This window comes from Larus michahellis, chromosome 6, assembly GCF_964199755.1.
Source record: "Larus michahellis chromosome 6, bLarMic1.1, whole genome shotgun sequence".
Classification (NCBI taxonomy): Eukaryota; Metazoa; Chordata; class Aves; order Charadriiformes; family Laridae; genus Larus; species Larus michahellis.
In genome coordinates this window covers 51540211-51560043 of record NC_133901.1, presented here as the reverse complement: position 1 = coordinate 51560043, position 19833 = coordinate 51540211, and the positions used below count along the sequence as shown (strand labels likewise).

At 56.9% G+C, this 19833-nt stretch overlaps 1 protein-coding gene across 6 annotated transcripts in view; it reads left to right on the top strand.

Moving 5' to 3' along the window:
* PSD (pleckstrin and Sec7 domain containing) overlaps positions 1 to 19833 on the top strand; it is a 48260-nt gene that overhangs the window by 10500 nt on the left and 17927 nt on the right. The window contains exons 2-6 of one of the 6 annotated variants that reach the window (XM_074589848.1): positions 2644 to 3553; positions 3633 to 3735; positions 4211 to 4679; positions 10254 to 10697; positions 19406 to 19600. In XM_074589848.1, the coding sequence (XP_074445949.1) occupies positions 2771 to 3553; positions 3633 to 3735; positions 4211 to 4679; positions 10254 to 10697; positions 19406 to 19600 (1994 nt within the window). In that variant the 5' untranslated portion in view covers positions 2644 to 2770. Of the gene's footprint in view, positions 1 to 225; positions 3554 to 3632; positions 3736 to 4210; positions 4680 to 10253; positions 10698 to 19405; positions 19607 to 19833 lie in introns of those variants that run through there. The other 5 variants (XM_074589846.1, XM_074589847.1, XM_074589851.1 and 2 more) reach the window with 5 other exon arrangements.

Genomic DNA, 19833 nt, shown 5'->3' with positions numbered 1-19833 from the left:
AGGCCCCTGCCCGGGTGTCGGGACGGGGCGCGGCGGGCGGATCCGCGGGGGGAGCGGGCGGGCGGGCGGCTCCGCTGGGCCCCCCCTCGCCGGGGGGGGCTCCCTCCTCATCCGGATGGATGTCACATCCACTCAGGGCTGATCCCGCCGAGACGGGAGGTGCCGGGCGAGGGAGGCCGGGCTGGGGGGGCCGGGGAGGGAAGGGCACGCTCAGCCCCATCTTGGAGTGGGGGGACACGTCCCCCTCCCCGACAGCCCTTCGGAAGGGGTCCCCTGTTCGCCCCACAGCCTGGTTTCCCCCGTTCCCTGCCACCACTGCTGACAGTGGTACCCCGTCCGGCGCACAGATACGGTCCATCGAGTGAATCCAGCCCCCAGCCTTATACCTCTTGCTTCCCTCCCATCCCTGTCCCGTTCTTCGCCCGTTTCTCTCGCATCCTCCCCCAGCTCCTGCGCGCTGTCCCCGCACACCCCTTGCCGTGGGAGTGCTTTTCCTCCGCAGCGTAAGCAGGTCCTGCTGTCTGCTGCCTTCACCCTGCATCGCCCCGCTCAGCTGGGTAACCACTGGCACCGGGGGTAACCGTCCCCTGTTGCACTGGGTACAGCTCAAAGCAAGGGCCGGGAAAAATCCCTGGGCATCCCTTCGGCCTCTGAGAGACGGACAGCCAGGAGGAGCAAGTTTCTTGTATGTATGAGATGTTTTATTGAACAAATGAAATCCCTTGCTGATATGCAGCTTCCGGCTATCACACTGCAGCTCCTGAGTTTTTCGCTTTGAACGCCTGTCCTGGGCTGCCCGGGCAGCCTCCCTGTAAGCTTTCCTTTGCAGGACTTCTCCTGCCTTCAGGCAGTGGGACCAGCAGGGCTCCCTCCAGCCCACCAGTTTCTTACAGCCCAACCCATTCATCGCAGTGATTTAAAGAGCATCAATTTGATTCACGATTCAAATCAGCAAGCAGGAAGCCTTAGCTCCATCATTGATTTTTCATCTCTGTTGCATTTGTGCTTTTTACCTTTCATTATTAAAGAAAAGCTCACTCCGCTGGGTGGTGTAACCATCCGGTTTCAGTGGCTCGCAGGCAGGCATGGCCTTTACTCTGAATTTGGTAATTCTCCTTTGATAACCGGGAGGACACACTGTGCTTATCCCATTTATTTTAGTAATAACTCACATGTATTAAGATAGGCTGTTTTTTATAGATTTGTTATGTTACATCGAATGCCAACTATTCCTAGTGATAACTTTTTTTCCTTGGCATGTGTGTCAGTCTTTGTTGAGATAAAACGTTAATTTGAAATATATGAAACCCCCATCTTTATTATTTATCAGTTTACTTCAGCAACCTTGAATGTGAACACAAGCATAACAGGCAAGAAAGACTGTAAAAACAGTAACTGATATATTAAACAGGAGAGTATATTTTTTGTGGGGAGTGAATTACAGATTGCTGCTGCTCAGCAGGAGCCAGATTTTTTAGCAGTGCGATAGTGCAGATATTTGGGCGCCCGCCCCACAGGGGTGATTTGGGCTATTTCATTAAGAGTTATGTCTCTGCACCTCTGGAGCCTAAACACCATTGAAAATCCAGCCTAACACCCTCCAGGAATTTAATCCTGTCTGGTTTGTACTTGGGAACAAGGAGAAGAAATCATGCTTTCCTGTTTGCTACTGGCATTTGGTTTCTCACTTTCAAATGATGAGATCTAAGTGAGGGACTTAGTATCTTGGCATCTGTCAGAAGGCAAAAGCAGCCAAGGCAGTCTTCTTTGCACACCAGGAATTTGGAGGAACTCGAGGATGGATGAATACAAGTTTTAGCTCCACTGCGAGAAAGAAAAATGTCAGCAGCCCTGCCAGCGGTGCCGATGGGGGCTCCATGTCCTGCCTTCCCCTGCAGCCGCCGGCCCACTGCTGTGGGGTGGCTGGTCTCACCTCCAGATAAACGTGCTCTGGGCAGAGGCAGGCAGGCAGGCAAACTGCGTGCAGGGTGGACAGGCTCCGTCCCCCCAGGGCGGGATTGTCATAACTGCTGCTTTTTGGATCTGCGGGTGTTGACAGCTCTGTCTGTGCCACCGATAGCGGCTGCGGCATGTGCCGGTGTGACACACTTTAAACCCGGGCTGACCTCCAAAGAGAGAGGCTTCCTGCCCGTGCTGCTCCTGTTAAACTCCTTGAGCAAGTGAAACTGGAAGATGTCACAGTGATCCAGTATATAATTTTTTTTCCTCCTTATTGAAGTGATTTTAGTAGGCTGTGGGTAGTAAATACATTCAGCCCACAGCAGGATGAATGAAACCCATCTTAAAGTGCACAGTGTGCTCTCCCGCCGTGTCGGGGGTGCTGCTCTGTGGGGAAGTGCCTGAGCATCGTGGCACCCTGGGAAGAAAGCAAACACCTCAGGGTGCCTGGGGGCTGAGTAAAGGGCTGCCGATGCCCCCGCAGTGGTGCTGGTATGATGCCTGCAATGAACCTCGCCTGCTTTTTGCGGCAGGGTGGGGGTTTGAAGGGGTCTGTCTCACCTGGAGCATCTCTTTCTCCTGCTGTGAGGGCAGGGCACCTTTCGCCTGTCCTCGCTGTGGCCCTGCTCTGCTTCTTGTGTCCTCCCCCCCTCCCCTAACCACCTCTCCTCGCCCTTGTTTCAGGGCTGCCTGAGGATGCGTCACCCCTCGGCCCAGCCACCATCTCAGGGGTGCTAGGAGCCCGTCTCGCCATCCCCGTGCTGCCCTGCCGGGCTCTGGACCTGACCCCTCTGTGGGCTCCTCCGGCGGGATGGCCCAGGCGGGGGGACCCGTCCGGTTCCACCCCGAGGAGGGCTGCGCCGCCTCGCCCCCGTCGTTCGCCCGCGGGGTGGACCGGAGGCCATGGCTGGCAGGGGGGAGCCCCGAGGCTGGCAGGCGCAGCCCCCCACGCTGCCTCACCCCCAACCTCAACGCTGGCCGCCTCCACCTCCTGCGCAAGGGCCTGGCCCCTGACGTCCGCCGCTGCCCCCTCGGCCTCTACAACAGCACCGGCTCCTTGGCCCGCAAGCCGGCAGAGGCGGCTGCTTTCGGCAACGGGGGCTGCCCGGGCACAGGGCGCCTGACGGCCCCCTGCACCCCACGGCGGGGCAGGCCCATCCCGGCCCTCTCCTCCCCGGGCAGCCGCAGCCCGTTGGTGGCGGCGGCCCCGGAGGGACACAGCTCCGTCGTCACCTTCCGCTTCATTGAGAAGGCCAGCGTGCGGACCCTGGGCGGCCTGCCGCCCCCGCAGCCCCGCTGGGAGAACGGCCCCCGCAGCCTCAGCCGCAGCCTGGAGCTCGGTGGGGACAGGGGGTCCCCCCAGCCCCAGCCCCTGCCCCTACCCCAGGAGCGTCTCCTGCGCACGCTGAAGCTGGAGGCCTCCGCCTCTGATCCGCTCCTGGCCGGGGGCAGGACCCCGGGGGGGACACATCCCTGTGGGAAGGAGCCCTGCGCCCTTGATGCCGACTGCCTCTGCCGCTCCCTCGCCAACGGGCTGCCAGAGGAATTCCCTGCCATTGCCAGGAGCCCCCTGAAGCTGGAGCCCCGACTCCAGGTAGGTGCTGGGGTGCCCTGCACTGGGCCCGGGCTCTGCCCTGGGGTCCGTCACCCACTCACTGCTGTCCCCTCTGCAGGGCAGCGCCTGGCCGTACCCCCGGCAGAGCTCGGCCCATGCCCAGCGCATCGCCAGGGCCAAGTGGGAATTCTTCTATGGCTCTTCAGACACCCCAAAGACAGGTAAGAAGTCGTGGGGGGCATGCCCTCGGCCCAACTGACCTCTTCTTTGCCAGTCTGAATCTCAGCTGGGACTCCCTTTGGGGCTGCGCGTCCTTGGGACTTGTCAGTGCCCACCGGGCAGCTGCGATTCCCCCAAGATCCACCAGTCCACGTCCTCCTGGGGCTAGATCCTGCACACGCCAACCTCCCGCAGAGTCCCCTGTGGCTGTGCAAAGGGGGTGTCACGGAGCCCTGACCCCAGCCCCCTGCTGCCTCTGCAGAAGGGCTTTGGGGTTCAGATGGGGCGTCAGGGTTGGCTGTGGGTGCTCCAACACCGACAGCACCCTGTCTCTGCCTCTCCCACCCTTTTTCCTTCTGGCTCCCCCTCTCCATTCCCCAGTGCCCATCACACGTGTGACCCCGCTCTTGCCGTGTGTACGGTGCTGCCCCACGCCACAGCTCCCCATGGCTCTGAGTGCTCGGGGCTCCTTTGCAGGCTCCTCTGCCCCTGACTCCACTCCCCTGGCCGAGCCCCCCAAGAAGCCCGTCCGCCTGCTGCCCGCTGAGCCACCAGGGCCGGTGCCCGAGCACAGTCTGAGCCACGTGGAGGTGGAGATAGAGATGTCTCCTCTGGGCGGCCAGAAGCTCGGCTCCTGCGAGACTGGGATTATAAGGAGGACGGTGAAGTACTCAGAGACAGACCTGGACACCGTGCCGCTGAGGTGCTACCGTGAAACCAACATCGATGATATCCTGGCTGAGAAGGAGGAAGTGGATTCAGCAATTGAGAGCCAGAAAGACAGCGAGAGCAACCCAAGCTTCGGAGGCACACCAGGCAGGAGGAACAGCACGCCGGAGGAGCCCCCTGCCCTGGCCACTGGCTGCCCGAAGGATGGGCTGCGGGATGGGAATGTGGATGAGGATGATGAAGTGTTTGAGGCAACAAGGAAGGAGAACAGGGAAAGGTGAGGCTCTGTGTGTGAGGGCAAAAAGCTCCTCTCACCCTCCTTATTATCCCCTGCATAGTAAAACGGGCTCTGCTGAAAGAACGTCTGAGCCAAAAATCCCAATAGCTCCATGCAGGCTGTGTGTGGGGATCAGGTGGGGTCCTGGATTGCCCCTCTGGGACTGGGACTGAGACTGGGAGAGGGCCCTCACTGCCCTATGGAAAGAGAAAGGCAGCAGAGGTGATCCAGCCCTGGGCGCTGTGCTGTGGGCCCTGCTCCCCTGGGGTGAGTCCTGCAGCTCAGGTTGCCCAGCTGAGATGAGGATTCCCGGCATAACTCCCACCATGTTAATTACATCCTGCCCTGGTGCTGCCAGGCGTTGGGGTGATGGTGTCAGGGCACCTGAGCCCAGGCCATGACCTGGAGCTGCTGTGTGCTGGCAGACACTGCCGGGCTGCCCTCCCCTCCACAGATGGCTGTGCTTTGTCAGTGGGAGTGGTCCCTTTTGCTTGGCCTCAGTAGATATTTGCCATGTTTGGGAAAGTGTGGGAGATGCACTGGGTTTGAAAAAGCCTTTTGTTGTCTTTCGTGTTGTTTTTCACTTGTGTGGCAAAACACCCTGTGCTGGGAGGCTGGTGGAGTGGGTGACACCAAGGTTATCGTTCAGTTGCCCACCCATGGGCAGCTAACGCCGTCCGAGCTGCCATCTGGCACTGGCAATTAGGACCTATGGGAGATAGCGTTTTGGCCTGGTGGCACAAGACTCAGTCCATGGAGTGTCCTCTGGAGTGGTGGTTTGACCATGAGGAGTGATGGGCATCATCAGCCTGCCCTGGGAGTCATCAGGAGGAGGAGCTCCAGAGCACTCTTTGGGACAGCCACATGGAGGGGAAAGGTCCTGGCAGGGAGCGGGAGATGCCTATGTAGGCAGTGGCAGCCAAGAGCATCTCCTGGCATGCGTGTCAGCAGAGAGTCTTGGGTGAGATGAGGGGGCTCTGTCGTTAGCAAGTGCTCCGCAGGAGTGGGGAGAGGTCTCGCTTGGGAAGCGCAAAGCCAGGGTAATGCCTGGAATGGCACCTGGCAGCATGCACTCACCTGGCTGTGCAAAAGGCAGGCGGGGAGCATTTAGGTGGAAGAAAAGGAAAAGGGAGGGTTTGGTGTCAGCAGTGGGAAAATGAGAATTTACCCCTGCTGGTATCCCTGCGCTGGGAAGGGGAAGCACGAAGGTGCTGGGCTGATGGGGAGGGAAGGTGTGTATCCAGAGGGAGATGAGCTCCTGCTGGTTTGTCCAGCCCTTGCATCTCTAGTGGGGGAGATGGATACATTCCTCCCTGCTGCCTCCACTGTCCTCAAAAACTTTGGATTCTAGAGAAAAGCTGAAAATAAGCCATTTTTTATATATATTTTTTCGAAATTAATAGTGATGGAAGTTTTGAGTAAGGCATGAAGTTATTATCACTGCAAGCAAGTTCTTCAGGTCACTGTAACAATTATCTTGCACAGTGATATTTTATTTCCAAGTATGTACTAGGCCACTACAAGTCCGATGACCTGTAAGCCTAGACCTGCTTTTTGCCCTCTGAGACACCTTACTGTAGCTCCCCAGACAGCGCTTGGATGTGTCCTTAAATGCATTGTTGCCCCTAAAGATGGCGGTCCTGGTACAGTTACCAATGTGCATATAGGGGTGTCATGCTCATTTTACACGGCTTCTTTGTAGACCAGTGACTCTTTTGATTTGCAGCCCCCTGAATATTCCCCAGGTAGGTGTAGATCCTGCAGACAGTGTCTTGAAAATCACGAGCCTCAAACCGTGAGCTTGTTTAGTCCCTGCACCACAGCCCTGGGTTTTTGCTTACGCACTGTTTCTGAGCTCTGGAGCTGCAGTCCTCCTCCCTGTTTACCAGTCACCAAGTATTGATGTTTTCTACTTCAAGCTTTCTGCTTTGCCTGCTCACAGGAGGGGTGATGCTGGGGTCATTAAGAAGCCCCCTGGCCTTCCCGTTCTGTTGCTGCAGGGGCTGCTGTACCCCAGGCCTGGCCCGGTAGCTGGGAAGGACCAGCCCTACAAAATTACTGCCGCACCTTTGGATGCTGTTTTGCAGCATTTAGACATGTAAATCCCTTTGAAAATCTAGCCTTAAAGGTTTAGCATGCTCTGCAAGGGGGATTTTGGCTCAGTACTATCTTGTCCTTCATATTCTGACTAAAGGGCACCTTCTTTGGTGATTTACCCTCCCAAAATAAGAGAGGGTGCTAACAGCTGGCCGGACATTGGGCTAAAAAAACCCAACACCAAATCAGATGAGACTTGGAAAGCAACAGAAGAAACAGCGTCTTCTTCCAGCAAATCTGCTCCCTGAATATATTTAGAGTCAGATCTATGGACTCTAATGACTAGTCTAAGCCTTTACTGTCTTTATTCCCATTAGTCCCAGAGAGCCGAGACCTGTCAGCGAGAGCAGGCTCAATTCCCTTCCTCCCTGAGCATCAGCAGACGTGCTGGCTAAGCAGGAGGCAGGGCCTGGCTTGGCCCGCAGCACTGGTGCCTTGGGCTGATAAGAGAGAAGAGGCTTTACTGGGGGGTGCCCCGCTCCCCGGAGAGCATGGAGGGCTGGCAGGAGGCAGAAACTCCTTTTCTCCCTGTGGGCAGAGCAGCCCCACCCAGGAAAGCCCTTGGATCTGGTACCTTGGGAGCCTTTCCAGAGCCTTTGTGCTTGCTGCTTGGTGGACAGAAAAATAGCTGCAGGGCAAGCCTTGTTGGGGATTAAAAAACTGTTACAGCCCTGATTTCATCAAACCCTTGAGCTTAGGCTCAGCCTGCCTCAGTAGCCACAAGGCTCTCATGTGCTGTGCTGTGGCTGAGCCCAGCATGGCCACAGAGCCACAGCTCGGGGTGATAGTCCTGTGTCCCGCAGGCTCCTGCTGGTGGGGCTGGAGAGGGGACACTCAGGGTGACACCAGCAGGTGCCTGTAGCTTGTAGGGGTGGACTGGGGCAGCATGACCCCAGTGTGATGGCATGGATGTGGCAGGGCAGTGTGGGCAGCCGAGGGGGGACTGCAGCACCCGTGGTGAGCACCTGCAGCTGAGCAGGGGCTGGAGTTGGTCACTGAGTCCTAAGAGGGGCAGTTGCAGAGCTGGAGGAGGTGTGTGAAGGAGTCTGGGGGAGTGCAAGGAGCTGCTGGGGCTGGTCTGCACCAGACCTTTTTGTTCAGAGAGGAATAAAGCGAGGGGCTGCTGGGTGGTGCTGAGACCCCTGCACAGCACCTGTTGTGCCTGTGCAGGCAGGAGGAATGGGGCATGGTTGTGGCAATTAGGGGTCTGGAGGGTCACAGGAGCATTTGGCAGAGAGAGAAAACCTCTGAGGGCCTGAGGAGAGAGATTTTTTCCCCTCTTCACCCCCCCGCCGGGGATGGCATGGCTCTGCAGCACCAGGCAGGGAGAATGGAGCGAGACCCTTCCCTTCCATCAGCCATCAGACGCAGCTGCTGAAGTTCATTTCTCAGACCCCGTGGTCCTTGGGGGCTTTGGCGCTGGCATGCAATGCAGTGTGGCCGTCAGCTCCTGGGGTCCGCTTCCCCTCCGTACTCACCGGCCCTCTCCCAAGGAAGGCTCACTGCCTCTCCCACCCCAGCTCAAAGCTATTTGCTTTCCCGCTGCCTGTCGCCCTTGCGCAGATGCTCGATTACAGCCTCTGCGTCTCCTCCTCTCCTCTGCTCCTCCCAGCTGCGTTTGTCTGGCTTGGTGATGGTGTGGTGACCCTTCCTGGGGGGGCTGGAGTGGGGCGCGGGGGAGGTGGTGGCTGATGAAGCATCTAGGTCCAAGCAGGAGTGGTGTGTGCAGCCAGTATTGCGCCTGTGCTGCTGTGACTAGATCCTTCTGGAGCTGCATGGCTTTGCGCTTGATATTTTAGGGGTGGAGAGATTGCTTCCAGAGCTCGGATCGTGTGGACAAAACCAGCTGTATTTTTTCTGTGGCTTGGTGGCAATATACTCGATCACAAGAATTAGCCCAGCTCCCTCTCCTGGGATTAAGGTCCCTTCCATCCGCTGGCATTGTCCTCCCCGGCACAGCCCGTCGCCTTCCTTATGGATTCAAAGCACAAAACGAAGTCAGCGGCATTAGCTCGGTTTCGCAGCTTGGCGGTAAGGACAGTGAATGCACATTTGCATCTGTAAAGCTCATCTGCAGATGTTAAAGAGGTCTTTTCCGCCTTGTCCTCGCCAGAAAGCCACCCCAGAGGTGGGTGCTCCTGGGGCTCCTATGGGAATGGTAAGAGTGTCGAGCGATGCTGCACAGCCTGGGAAATGCTGGTGGATGGGTGAGAGCAGCCTCCATCCTGCCTTGCTTACCCGTGTCTGGCTTAGCTGTGCTCCCCTTGAAGCCAGCCGGCCCTCTGGGGGAGTCAAGCTGCCAGCTCTTGGCCTGCCGAAGTAATCAGGGTGAGATTTTTGAGCAGTATGTGAAGGCTAATGAATGAAAATCATTTGGTGCTTGTAACAGCTACGCATCTTCTGAGCCCTCTGTATGAAGTTGTTTGTTCATAACAAATGTTATGACAAGCTGGAGCAGTTCCTCTCCTTTAATCAGAGGAGAGAGTGGCATAACAAGTGCTTTTCTGATGCTTGAATAAAATGATAGCGGCTTATGAGTAAAGTAGGCTTTTAGGGCTGCGTTTATGCTTGTATGGCTGAAGCATTCATGTTCCCTGGGTTGGAAATGTCCCTGTTGCCACGTGCTCGATGGGCAGGCTGCACATCACTTCATTTACAGGAAAAAACACTCAGTGCTTCGGGGTTTATAAAATCTTGTGCTGGGCTGGACCCAGACCTTCGTGTGAGACAGGCTGGGCCTTCCTGTGTGGCTGATCCCTGACAAGATGATGAGCCAGGACCAAGCCTGACCTCTAGGACATAGACCCTGACCCCAGAGCTGGGTGTGAGGCTCCTCTGTACTGCCTGGGGAAACCTGGGGCTCAGCATCACCTTTTGCTGGGTCCCAGATTTCTCCTGGGACTCAGCATTGCCTTGTGCTGGGTCCCAGACTTGTCCTGGGACCAGCCAGCAGACCTTGCAGGTAGGTGTTGGTCATACTCTCAGAGCGGTGCTCAGCAACCATGGTGCTGTGTTCATGGAGGAAGGTGTTGCGCTGTCCTGAGCAGCTTCAGGAGGAGACTTCTGGGTGCCAGGAGCTCTCAAGGCTTGTGGAAAATTCAGACACTTCCAGATTTGGTTGGAAATGGAGCTGAACCGCATCCTGCTTCTGGTGCTTGAGCCCTTTATTGGATCTAAGCTCAAGTCAAGTGACTAGGAGCTGTAGCCATCTCATAAGCTTCTTATGAGGATGAGCCACTAAAGGAACAAAAGTCTGTGGCGCATTAAAGGAGAAGCATATGTCTGGAGGGAGGACAGCCCGGTCCCTCTTCCCATGATGTCTTGGGCAGGCAAGGCATTTCCTTGGAGGTCTACAGATGTTCAGAGGAGATTTCTGTCCTCCCAAGTTTGCTTCTGGAGCAGCGTGTGAGCTTTCTTTTCAAGGCTTTGATCCCTTGCTCCTCAGTGACCAGTTCTTCTCACTTTCTCTCCCTATAGGAGCATGGACCAAGACGCACAAGGTATGCTCAAATCTCCAGTGCCCTTCCTCCTAGGGCACAGCCTCTCCAAGGATGGTATGGACTCTTTCAGCAAGCATTTTGAGAGCATCATGGAGTCCCATCGAGCCAAAGGCACATCTTACACCAGCCTGGACTCCATTGACATCCTCTCCTCCCCAGCCCGCACCCATGGGACCTTTTTCACTTTTGACGTCCCAGCCCTCACCCCAGAAATACAGGGACAGATCCGAGACAGCGCCAAGCTGATCGAGGAGAACTTTGCTCCTCTGGCTCACTTGGAGCCAGACTCTGGGACCAGTTCGGCCACAGATGCCCCCTGGACGGAGAGAGAGGAGGAGCGGGGGAGACGAAGGAAGGGTGCTCGGCACAGCCCTTGCCGCTCAGAGGACAGCTTTGGTACTCCCTTGGCCTCCAACATGAGGTGAGTGACCAAAGTTGCTTGTTGGGCCACCAAGGCTCAGTGTGGAGTCTAACCCTGTGCAGCATGTTTTGCAGGCATTGTTGGGGAAGAGGGGAAGGGTGAGGACTGGGTGTGCTGGATTTTCTCTGAAGTGGCCAATCAGGCCAGTGATTGCTATGGTGGTAGGCTTGTTGGTGGAAGCATGTCTCCTTTTTCATCTTTGCCAGCTTTGTTGGTGCTGGAGGGCTGTGATGTTTCCTCCAGCCTAGCAAGCAGGGAGACACAGGTCTTCAATCCTGTGGTGGTTCCTGTTGCAGGACAGTCCAGCATCCATGGTGGCTGTGGGGAGAGGCCAGTCAGAAGTTGAGTGCCAGTAGAAATTCAACAGCCTTTCCCTCTGGAGGCCAAGACTTCCTGATACTGCGCTGTCCCTCGTCATCCTAGTAGTGGCCTTCTGTTTCTTGAGGCTGAGTCCCATGGTCTTGTACATATTGTCCTGGCCTTCTGAACCTCCTCAGCCTTGTGTATGTTGTGAGATGGAGGGCAGAGATGAGCACAGCCCACCAGAGGCTGCCTGTACATTGCTCCGAGCCTGCCTGCACCTAGGCTCAGGATGGCTGCCCCATGCCAGTCTGGTGGAGTGGGCTGGGAGAGATCAACCCCACCACTTCCAACTGCGTCCAGGCTGAAACACTTTCTGCACTCCTTCCCCTTCCAGCAAGATCTTGGGCTGAGGCACTTGTGATGTAGCAGGTTGGCAGGCCACATCTTTTCCCTTTTCCAGGGTACCTTCATCTGGAGTGTGGTCAGATCCAGTTTGGATGTCAGGTCTGGTCTGGTGGTTCAGCTGCAGAGCTGGCGGCTCTTGGAGCCCTTGGTGTCTCAGTCATGCCAGTGCTGACCTTCCTGTTTGCATTGCCTCCCTACAAGGTCTCTCTGCTCAGTGACCTTCTGTGCAGTACCAGAGCTTCCTGAATCCCTCATCCACTTTCTCGGCTTTGGTCTTTTCTGTACCAGATTCCATGTTGTGCCTCCCCCAAACTGCTCTGGATCTTTGCTGAGCCTACCTTTGCTGAGCCTCTTGTATTCTCTTCTCCCAGCCCTCACAAGCAGGAGTTACCTCTGCTTTGGTGGCACCTAAGTGCCAACCTCGCCTTCTGTTACACACAAACACAGGGTCCCAAGCAACTACCTTCCCCATTTAGAAACAATTCCCTTAGTTATCAGTAGGTCTCTGCACAGCTCTTCTTTTAGTCCCATTCAGGCCCCATTTCTGGCGATTCTACTGGGGTGTGGGTGATGTTCAGACCTGCCATGCTGCCCTGCAGCAGGTGAGGAGGTCCCCTGGCTCCAGCAGTGACCTGAGGCAGAGGCTGCAGGAAAGATGGGGAGAAATAATGCATAGAGGAGCAGGACCGTGCCGCAGGCCCCCAGCAGGCAGCAGCCCAGCTCTTTGCTTCCCGGCATAGAGTGAGCCTCCCTTCGCAGCCCCCATAGGTGATGGTGGACAGGAAGACAGCTGTGCTTGGGATCTGCTGTCTTGCACTGTGGAGAGGAGTGGGGATTGTGACTGGAAGCATGAGCTGGACTGGGAAGCAGGGAAGGCATGGGGTATTAGGGACCGAGACAGCCCATCATCTGCAGAGTCAGTCCTCAGGCAGCACGGTTTTCTGGCAAGGGAGAGGTGCAAGAAGTTTCCTCTTTCCCCATCACTGGTCCTACCAACTTTCTAGACTCTGAGGGGAGCCAACCATGGAGCTGAAGCTTCCCAAGTAGTTTGACGAAGTGTCTGGGCTGGTTGCTCAAAGGTTCCCATGAGCTGGAGTCCTGGTGCCCAGCAGGTCTGATCTGCTTGAGCGAGGAGTATCCTTGTGATGCTCCCATTAAGTGGTCTTTAATGGAACTTGCTGGGGAAAGGAGCTCAGGAACCCCTGCAGCCATCATAATCCAACATCAGCCATGCCAGCAGGGCCAGAGCAGGGGATTTGTCACCACCTATGATCACAAGCAGTACAGACCGACTGCCACCAGCTCAGGTGGACTGGGGACCGTGGGCAGGGGGCTCTGTTGTGGAGGCTGTGGTTTATGCTGGCTGTTGGCCTCAGGGTTGGCAGAAGTGACCTTGGGCCACAGTGCGTTGGCATGAGGGGTGACTGGTGATGAACGCCAGCAGGTCTAGACCTATGTGTGCTGCCCTGCGGCTGTCCCTCTTGTGCCCCTGAAACCTTTGGCGTTATTTGTTGCAATGGTTTGGGTTTGGATGGCTCTGCAGTCTGCAAATTTCCATCTCTCGGTGGCAGAAGCAGCCAAGCTGGTGATGCCCCCTGCGTTGCTGGGAGGACGCAGTGTCCCCCATGGCTGGTGGCCTTGGTTCACGCAGCCTTGCGGCCCATGCCAAGGCTCTGGCGCCCCTCAGCACCCGATAGTCTGAGATCACGCATTTATCTTGACCTTGCACATAGAGAGTGTGCCTAAGGGCAGACCCAGCGAGGCCTCCCCGGGCGCTGGGATGCCTCCGCCTCCTCCGGTGGCCTTGGCTAAAAGGGAGGGAGCAGTGGCTGAACAGCAAAAGGTCCCAGTGTGGGATGCCCCTCCCCATCCCTCCACGGTGGGACACCCTATGGTGGCACTCCCAGTGTGTGAGTAGGTTATTGCCCTGTGTGCAGGTCCCCACTCTCGCTGGGCAGAGGGCGGCAGTTAAAGCAGTCTGTCCCCGAGGCTGTGACAGTGACCTGCAGAGTGTGTGTGGGGACAGAGCCCTCCCCTGGGGGGGGTCTCTCTGGGGATGGCAGGGTGTCTCTGGGGCTGGCAGGGTCCCTGCGGGGCTGGCCGGGGGCAGATGCATTGCTGGTGAGATGGCGGGGCAGGAGTGGGGCAGCCCTGGGGACTGTGGGGAGGCCGCTCCTTCGGTGGCAGCCAGACTTTTGCAACTGCGGATCCAAATCCCGGTCTTTGCCGTGCTGCCGGGTGCGAGTGGGAGCCGGGAGCGCTGCGTCACCTGCCGCAGTCCCGTACGCGGGCAGCTGCCAGCCCCACAGGCAGGGTGGGATGTAAATGGGCAAATTGTGTCCCCCTGGGAGTGCAAGCCCCCTTAACATCCAGCTGCCCAGCTTCCCTTGCGTGTCCTACTCCTCCGGAGCCAGGCACAGCCGTGCTGGTCCCTGAAGAGTGCTATTGGAGGGAGGGGACGTGACTTGTCCCCCATGCCACCCCCGTGAGAGGCAACCGAGGCAGGTTCTGCCGGGACCTGAATCGGGGGCATCGCCTGAGGTGGGACAGAAAGAAGGGCAGGCAGGAGAAGCAGCAGCAAAGTTGCGGGGGGGACACTGCAAACCGCCTGGTGAAAAGGGCCAGATACCACAGTGAGGGGCAGCACACCCGGAGCCTCGCTAGAGGGAGAGCTCAGCCCTGGAGCTGCGGCTGCGTGGGAGGACCGGGGAGCCCGTAGGGCTGGCAGCCGCCCCAGGCGGAGGATGCGCCGGGAGTGAAACCTTCTTCCCTGCCAGATCGCGTGTGCTGGAGCGCCGGGCCCTGCCAATAAGCTCCGCTGTGTTTCTTTATAAGGTCCCTTTTGTTACTGCAGCAGTCGGTGAGCCGGTGCCCCCCCCCTCCCCCCGCTCCCCCCTCCCCTAGTCCAGCGCAGGTCTGTCAGCTGGCCTGAGCTCCCAGTTCGCACTGGGCAAACTGGTGAGATGATGCCCTGAGAGCTGTGCTCAGTTTGGGGTCCCGTGGGGTGGATTCGGGGTGTGGTGTGGGAGGGTGGGGGGACAGGGCTGAGGAAGGAGAGCAATGAGGAAAGGATGGACATAGGGGAAGGGGGGGATGATGTGGGATGGGAGCACAGGAGGGCCACAAGGCTGGGGTGCAGGATGAAGAGGTCTCCCCACAAGCATTGGCGCGGCAAAAAATGGGGTACAAGCCTGGGAGGAATTTTCCCCCAGGCATTTCGACGTCAAGCCATGAAGGGCAGCAGGAGCTGGGGCACAGGATGGGGTGGCAATGCTGGCAGCTGGGGCGGGTGCTCCATGGCATGGAGGATGGGGGCAGCAGGCAGGGTCTCAGGGCTGGCAGGGCTGCCCACAGAGGCATGGGCAGTGGCACATCCCTGTAGGATGCATCCCCCCGTGTCAGGCGTTAATTCCAGCCCCTGGGTCTGACCCAGAGCCCCTAGGCTGGGCTTTGCCTAAAGGTCCGAGAGACCCAGGTTTCCCTGTGCTGACCCCATGGCATCTGTGTCTCTGAAGGAGAAGACAACCCTCCACCCAGCAGGTGAGTAGCCAGATTTTAAGGTTCTCAGCTGGCTCCAGAAATTGTTTGGTGGGATTGCAGGGCAGGAGCCATTGTGCCCCCCACAAGAAAGGCTGGTGGGATGCCGTGGTGATGGAGGACAGGCAAGGCATCTCCAGAGAGGGCTGGTGCTGCAGGGGAGGCTTTGGAAATCTGCAGAGAAAGAGGACTGAGGAGGGGCACAGCTGCCCAAAGTTCAGTCCTACCTGGATCTGGCAGCAGTAATGCTGGCAGGTGCTGCTGTGGCTGGGTGATTTGAGGACCAAGTTGGACTCCAGAGCTGCCAGAAAGCAGGACCAGCCCTGCCTGTGGTTGGAGGCTGGCCTGGCTGACCTTCAAGTGTCCTCCCAGCCCTAACTTCAATTCTGCGAGGAATGAACCAGCCCAGATCTTGGCTGTCATAAATCAAAGTCGCTCCGCTGAGACCGATGGAGGGAGCTGCATTTATTTAGCTCAGCCAAAGATCCGGTCTGGTACATTCTTAGCAGCAATATTAGGCAGGCTGGGCTCACTTGGCAGAGGCATCGGACATCTAGCCATGCGTGCGGAGCATTGGGAATCGAGGGCAGAGTGCTGCTCTGCCCCATGCACGTGTCCCTCATGGACTTGGACCAGGCTCCCTGCCCTGTCCCTTCATGGTGCAGGATGCAAACCAGCCTTCTGTGGGGAGCAAGTGGCACTTGGATTGTGGTTGGAGGTTTTGAGTTTCCTACAGCAGGTGTCTCACCTGGAAATGTGTCAGGCAGGACCTGGACAACTTGGGAGCTCAGCTGAGCACCCCCAGATGAAACCAATGGCCACCTGGCCCATCCTGTCCCCAGGATGGCTCTCCTCTGCTGCTGGGGCGTAGAGTGTTGGTGCAGAAGGGTGCCACCATGCAGATACAATGTGGGGAGCATCCCACCACACAGATACATCCCTGCTGGCAGCCAGGAGCTGGAGGTCAACCCTCTGAGGCAGGCTTTGCTGGGCTAGTGCCTTATTACTGCCTCACATTCAGGAGAGAAGTTTTGCTCCTGGTTGCTGACACCCATGGAAGGAACATGGTGCCAGGTGAGCCCGGTTTGTGGTGGCAAGGTGGAGAGGATATTGGGGCTCCTGCAGTGACACACTGCATTGCAGCCAGGGAAGATGTTTGCTCTCTCTCCTGCTGGACTCTGGGCAGTCTGCCAGAGAAGGAATATTAGGTCAAGATGAGGATCCAGCTCCAGGAAAGGAGAGTTTGGCCCCAGGAAGGAACATGTGGGCCCTGGATAAGCATCTGGCCCTGGATAAGGAGTGTGGTAGCCCCGAGCAGGACTGTGGTCCTGCAGCTGCTCCCCAGGGCTGGGAGCAGAACCTGGTCCTCGTGCTGAGCTGGGGTGAGAGGGGATCAAGGAAGAGCCTCTGTCCTGGAGCAAGCCCTGAGCTGGACCGTATGCCTTCCTTGTAGAGCCCCCCCAGAAGCGCCTCACAGCTACCAACACAGGTGCTGGGGACCCAGCTCTCCTGCAAACGCCTCCAAGGTGGCAGGGGGACCTGTGCTCCCAGCAACATGGCGGGGTGGCAGTGTCTGTCCTAGGCGTGCAGCACGGAGAGGGATGAACTAGTGCTGGGTCCGCTCGGGGATGACTCATTTCAAGCACACTGAGGATGCTCGCACAATACCAAATTTGATCTTTATTCCTTAAGTGCGGGCCAGTTCTCGGGTTGAAAATGTATCTAATGTAAAAACTATTATCTCAGTGTTTCTTCAAGCCAAAATGAAATGTCACTTTAGAAAGTACACTAAAAAAAACCCACCCTGAGACATTAGCTCATTGGCAAGAAAATTAGCATCACCTCAGTTGCCTCAGACATGGACGTCTCTTTGTAACGTCTCTTTGCTCTGTTCTCCATTTCCTTGAGGATCAGGTTCTTGGTTTTCTCTCTTTAAGCTGCCTGCTTTCCAAGCCAGGTGGGGCTTTGAGTGGTGACAGACAGGTGCCATGAATGGGACCTCCCAGCCTATCAAAGCTAATGGTCTTTATTTAACAGCATGAGTGACTTGAGTGTTGAAAGAAAACCCATTTCATAGCATGGCTGGGGTCACTTGTGCAAGGTGGTGCAAGGTTACGCTTTGCCGATGTAGAGCCCAAAGCTAGTATGGGGACTTGGTGAGGGAGGGCACAGCAGATCCTTCTAGTAGAGTTGATTTAAGATCCAGGCATTGATCCCTGCATGCCTATTGCAAGAATTGCAGCCACAGGTTGGAAACTTGCAAGGAGATACAGATGTTGAAGGGCAGAGAGGTTTTGAAGATGGTCCCATGCCTGGATGCTGAGCACTAGACAGGAAAGCTGAGGAGCACAGCTTGGGAAGAGAGGACACAGGAGGAGACTCAGAGCTTGAGGTTTGCCCCTGGAGGCACCAAGAACTGGCTGTGTGAGGGAGGACAACCTCTCAGGGAGGACCGGCAAGGTCCAGAAGGGTATCAGGAGTTTTAAGTGATGATGATTGAGAAGAACAAAAAGGCCTTCAGAGAGCTATGAGCAGCCACTTGCTCTGGAGGTGCAGTTGGACCATGGGGAGTGGTGGTGGTGTGGCCTCGGGTTTTGTAGCTCAGCCTATGGCTGGAGAAGCAGCCTTGGAGCTGCTGGGCTGGGGAGGGGGCAGTGCCTGCACCCCTATGATAGTAGGGTCTGAGCTTCAGAGGCAGATACAGTCACCACAACCCGTGGCTGGCAGGTGCCAGTTGCTGGGATGGATTCATCTCCTCTGCTGGTGGGACAGAAAGAGCCTGTGAGCCCTGTACTTGGCTGAGGGCACAGTGTCTGCAAGCCAAATCTGGGCCGAGATGTGTGCCCAGCACTTGCCCAGCAGCACCCAGCCTGTTCTGCTGTCAGGTGCTCCCTGGAACAGCTTTGGCCCTGCCAGCCAGTGTTCCCAGGCACAGCTGGAGGGCAGCAGGCACCAGGGCTCATGCCAGCAGCACCTTTGGATGTAGCCACCCTATTTTGGGAGGAGTAGAGGTTTTAGGCAGGTGGGAGGGATGTCTGAAGGATGGGCTGTGCTGGTGGTGCAGACAGTGATGCTGGAAACCTCCTGCCTGGCACAGCTCCCCAGAGCAGGCAGGTCTGGGGCTAGCGAGCTTCTAGTGACCTTGTGGCCACTCTCACAGCTGCTACCACCAGGATGGCATGGGGTGATGCACAGGCTCCTTGGGGAAGGCTGGGGCTAAATGGGCATGGATCTTTCCTGGGCCACCCATCCAGGTCTTACCGCAGTCACCGCCCAGCACTGCCAGGCTCAGCATTGGTCCAAGCCAAGTGCATCTCCTCGGGGACTCGTGGGGTGTCAGAACCACTTTCACCAGGGAAGTGTCTGGCTCATGGATTTGAGCACAGAGCAGCTTCCCCTACTGCATGCTGGCTGGGGACACCAGGAGGGTTGGAGGAAGGCACCCAAGAGCCCCCCGAGGCACGGGGCAGCCTGTAAGTGCTGTGTAGGGCTCCCCCGGGACAGGCAGCGCTGAGCAGTCAGGAGGCTCGTCCTTCGTGGAAGAAGCGGACCCTCAAGGAGATTGGCCTGGGAAATTGGCCCAGGAGACCAGGCCTCTTAAAAGTCAATTAGAGACTTTTAAAAATAAATCAGACTGGAACATTGCGAGGGATGCCAGAAAATTTGGGTGAGGTCAGAGTTGCTTAACGTTCGTTGTTGATTAGATTCAACCAGCTTTTTGGTTGGGATAACTTCTGCACCGCTGAGTCAGACTGCTTCGGGGGCTAAGCCAAGAGCGTCTCCTAACGTGGCCATTTAAGGCATGGTGGGCTGAGAGCTGATGGGCAGCCTGAAGAAGACAGTACACCCCGCTGTGAGCTGGGAGGCCTGGGGGGAGGGGGGCGTGTTCCTTCATCTTCGCCCTCTCTGCCTCAGTTTTCCCTTCTGTGAAGTGTTTTGAAGTTGGTGGGTGGGAAAAGGTGGACAAACAAATGATAGTCGTCTTGTCTTGGGTAGAAACTGCACTCAAGAGCAGCACAAGGAGTTTGTCCAGTTTAAAAAAATGAGTGCAGATCTGTAGGACGGCATGTGATGTGCACATGTTTCTTCTCCAAGTCTCCGCTACAGCTGAGCTTGGCAGAGTCTGAGCCCACACACGGAGTTTCACAGACTCAGGGTGGGGGACTTTGTAGCAGTTGTCCTGTCTTTTCATATCCAGTTTGGATGTGGGTTTGGGTGCCTTGGTCTTGTCATCAGTCACTGGAGCTGCCCTGTCACCCCACCTCTCCTCCAGCCACATTCCCAAACCTTCCCTTAGCTCCCAGACCTGACCTCAGAGTGTCTCTAACCAATGTTGTTCATCCGGGGTTCCAGCAGTGAGTAGCTGGTCTACAAAGCAGGGTGAGAAACCTGCATTTCCCTAGAAGCTGAATGAGGAGAGGATCTCTAGGCAGGCTAATGTGGAGTGTCCCTTCCCATTGCAGTGACCACCCCCTGAGCCAGCTGGTTTTGGACTCAGACTCAGAGATGGACAGCGTGGAGCAGCTGGCCCTGGGCAGCACGGACACCCTCTCCAATGGACACAAGGCTGACCTGGAGGCTGCCAAACGCCTGGCCAAGAGGCTCTACAACCTGGATGGCTTTAAAAAAGCAGATGTGGCACGTCACTTGGGGAAGAAGTACGTGTGGGTATTCACAAGGAACAGCCCGTTCTGCAAGGGGTCCACCTGCACCCACGGTGTACCCACAGCTGCTGCCCTTGTGGGGCACTGGACTGTCAGGGAATAGCAGGCAGGACCCCAAAGCCCACTCCCCGTGACTGGTACACCTGGTACAGATGTACCAGGTGTTGCCTCTAAAGGTCTTAAAACCTAAGAGACATCCAGGTTTTGGTACCTTCCTACCATGACTG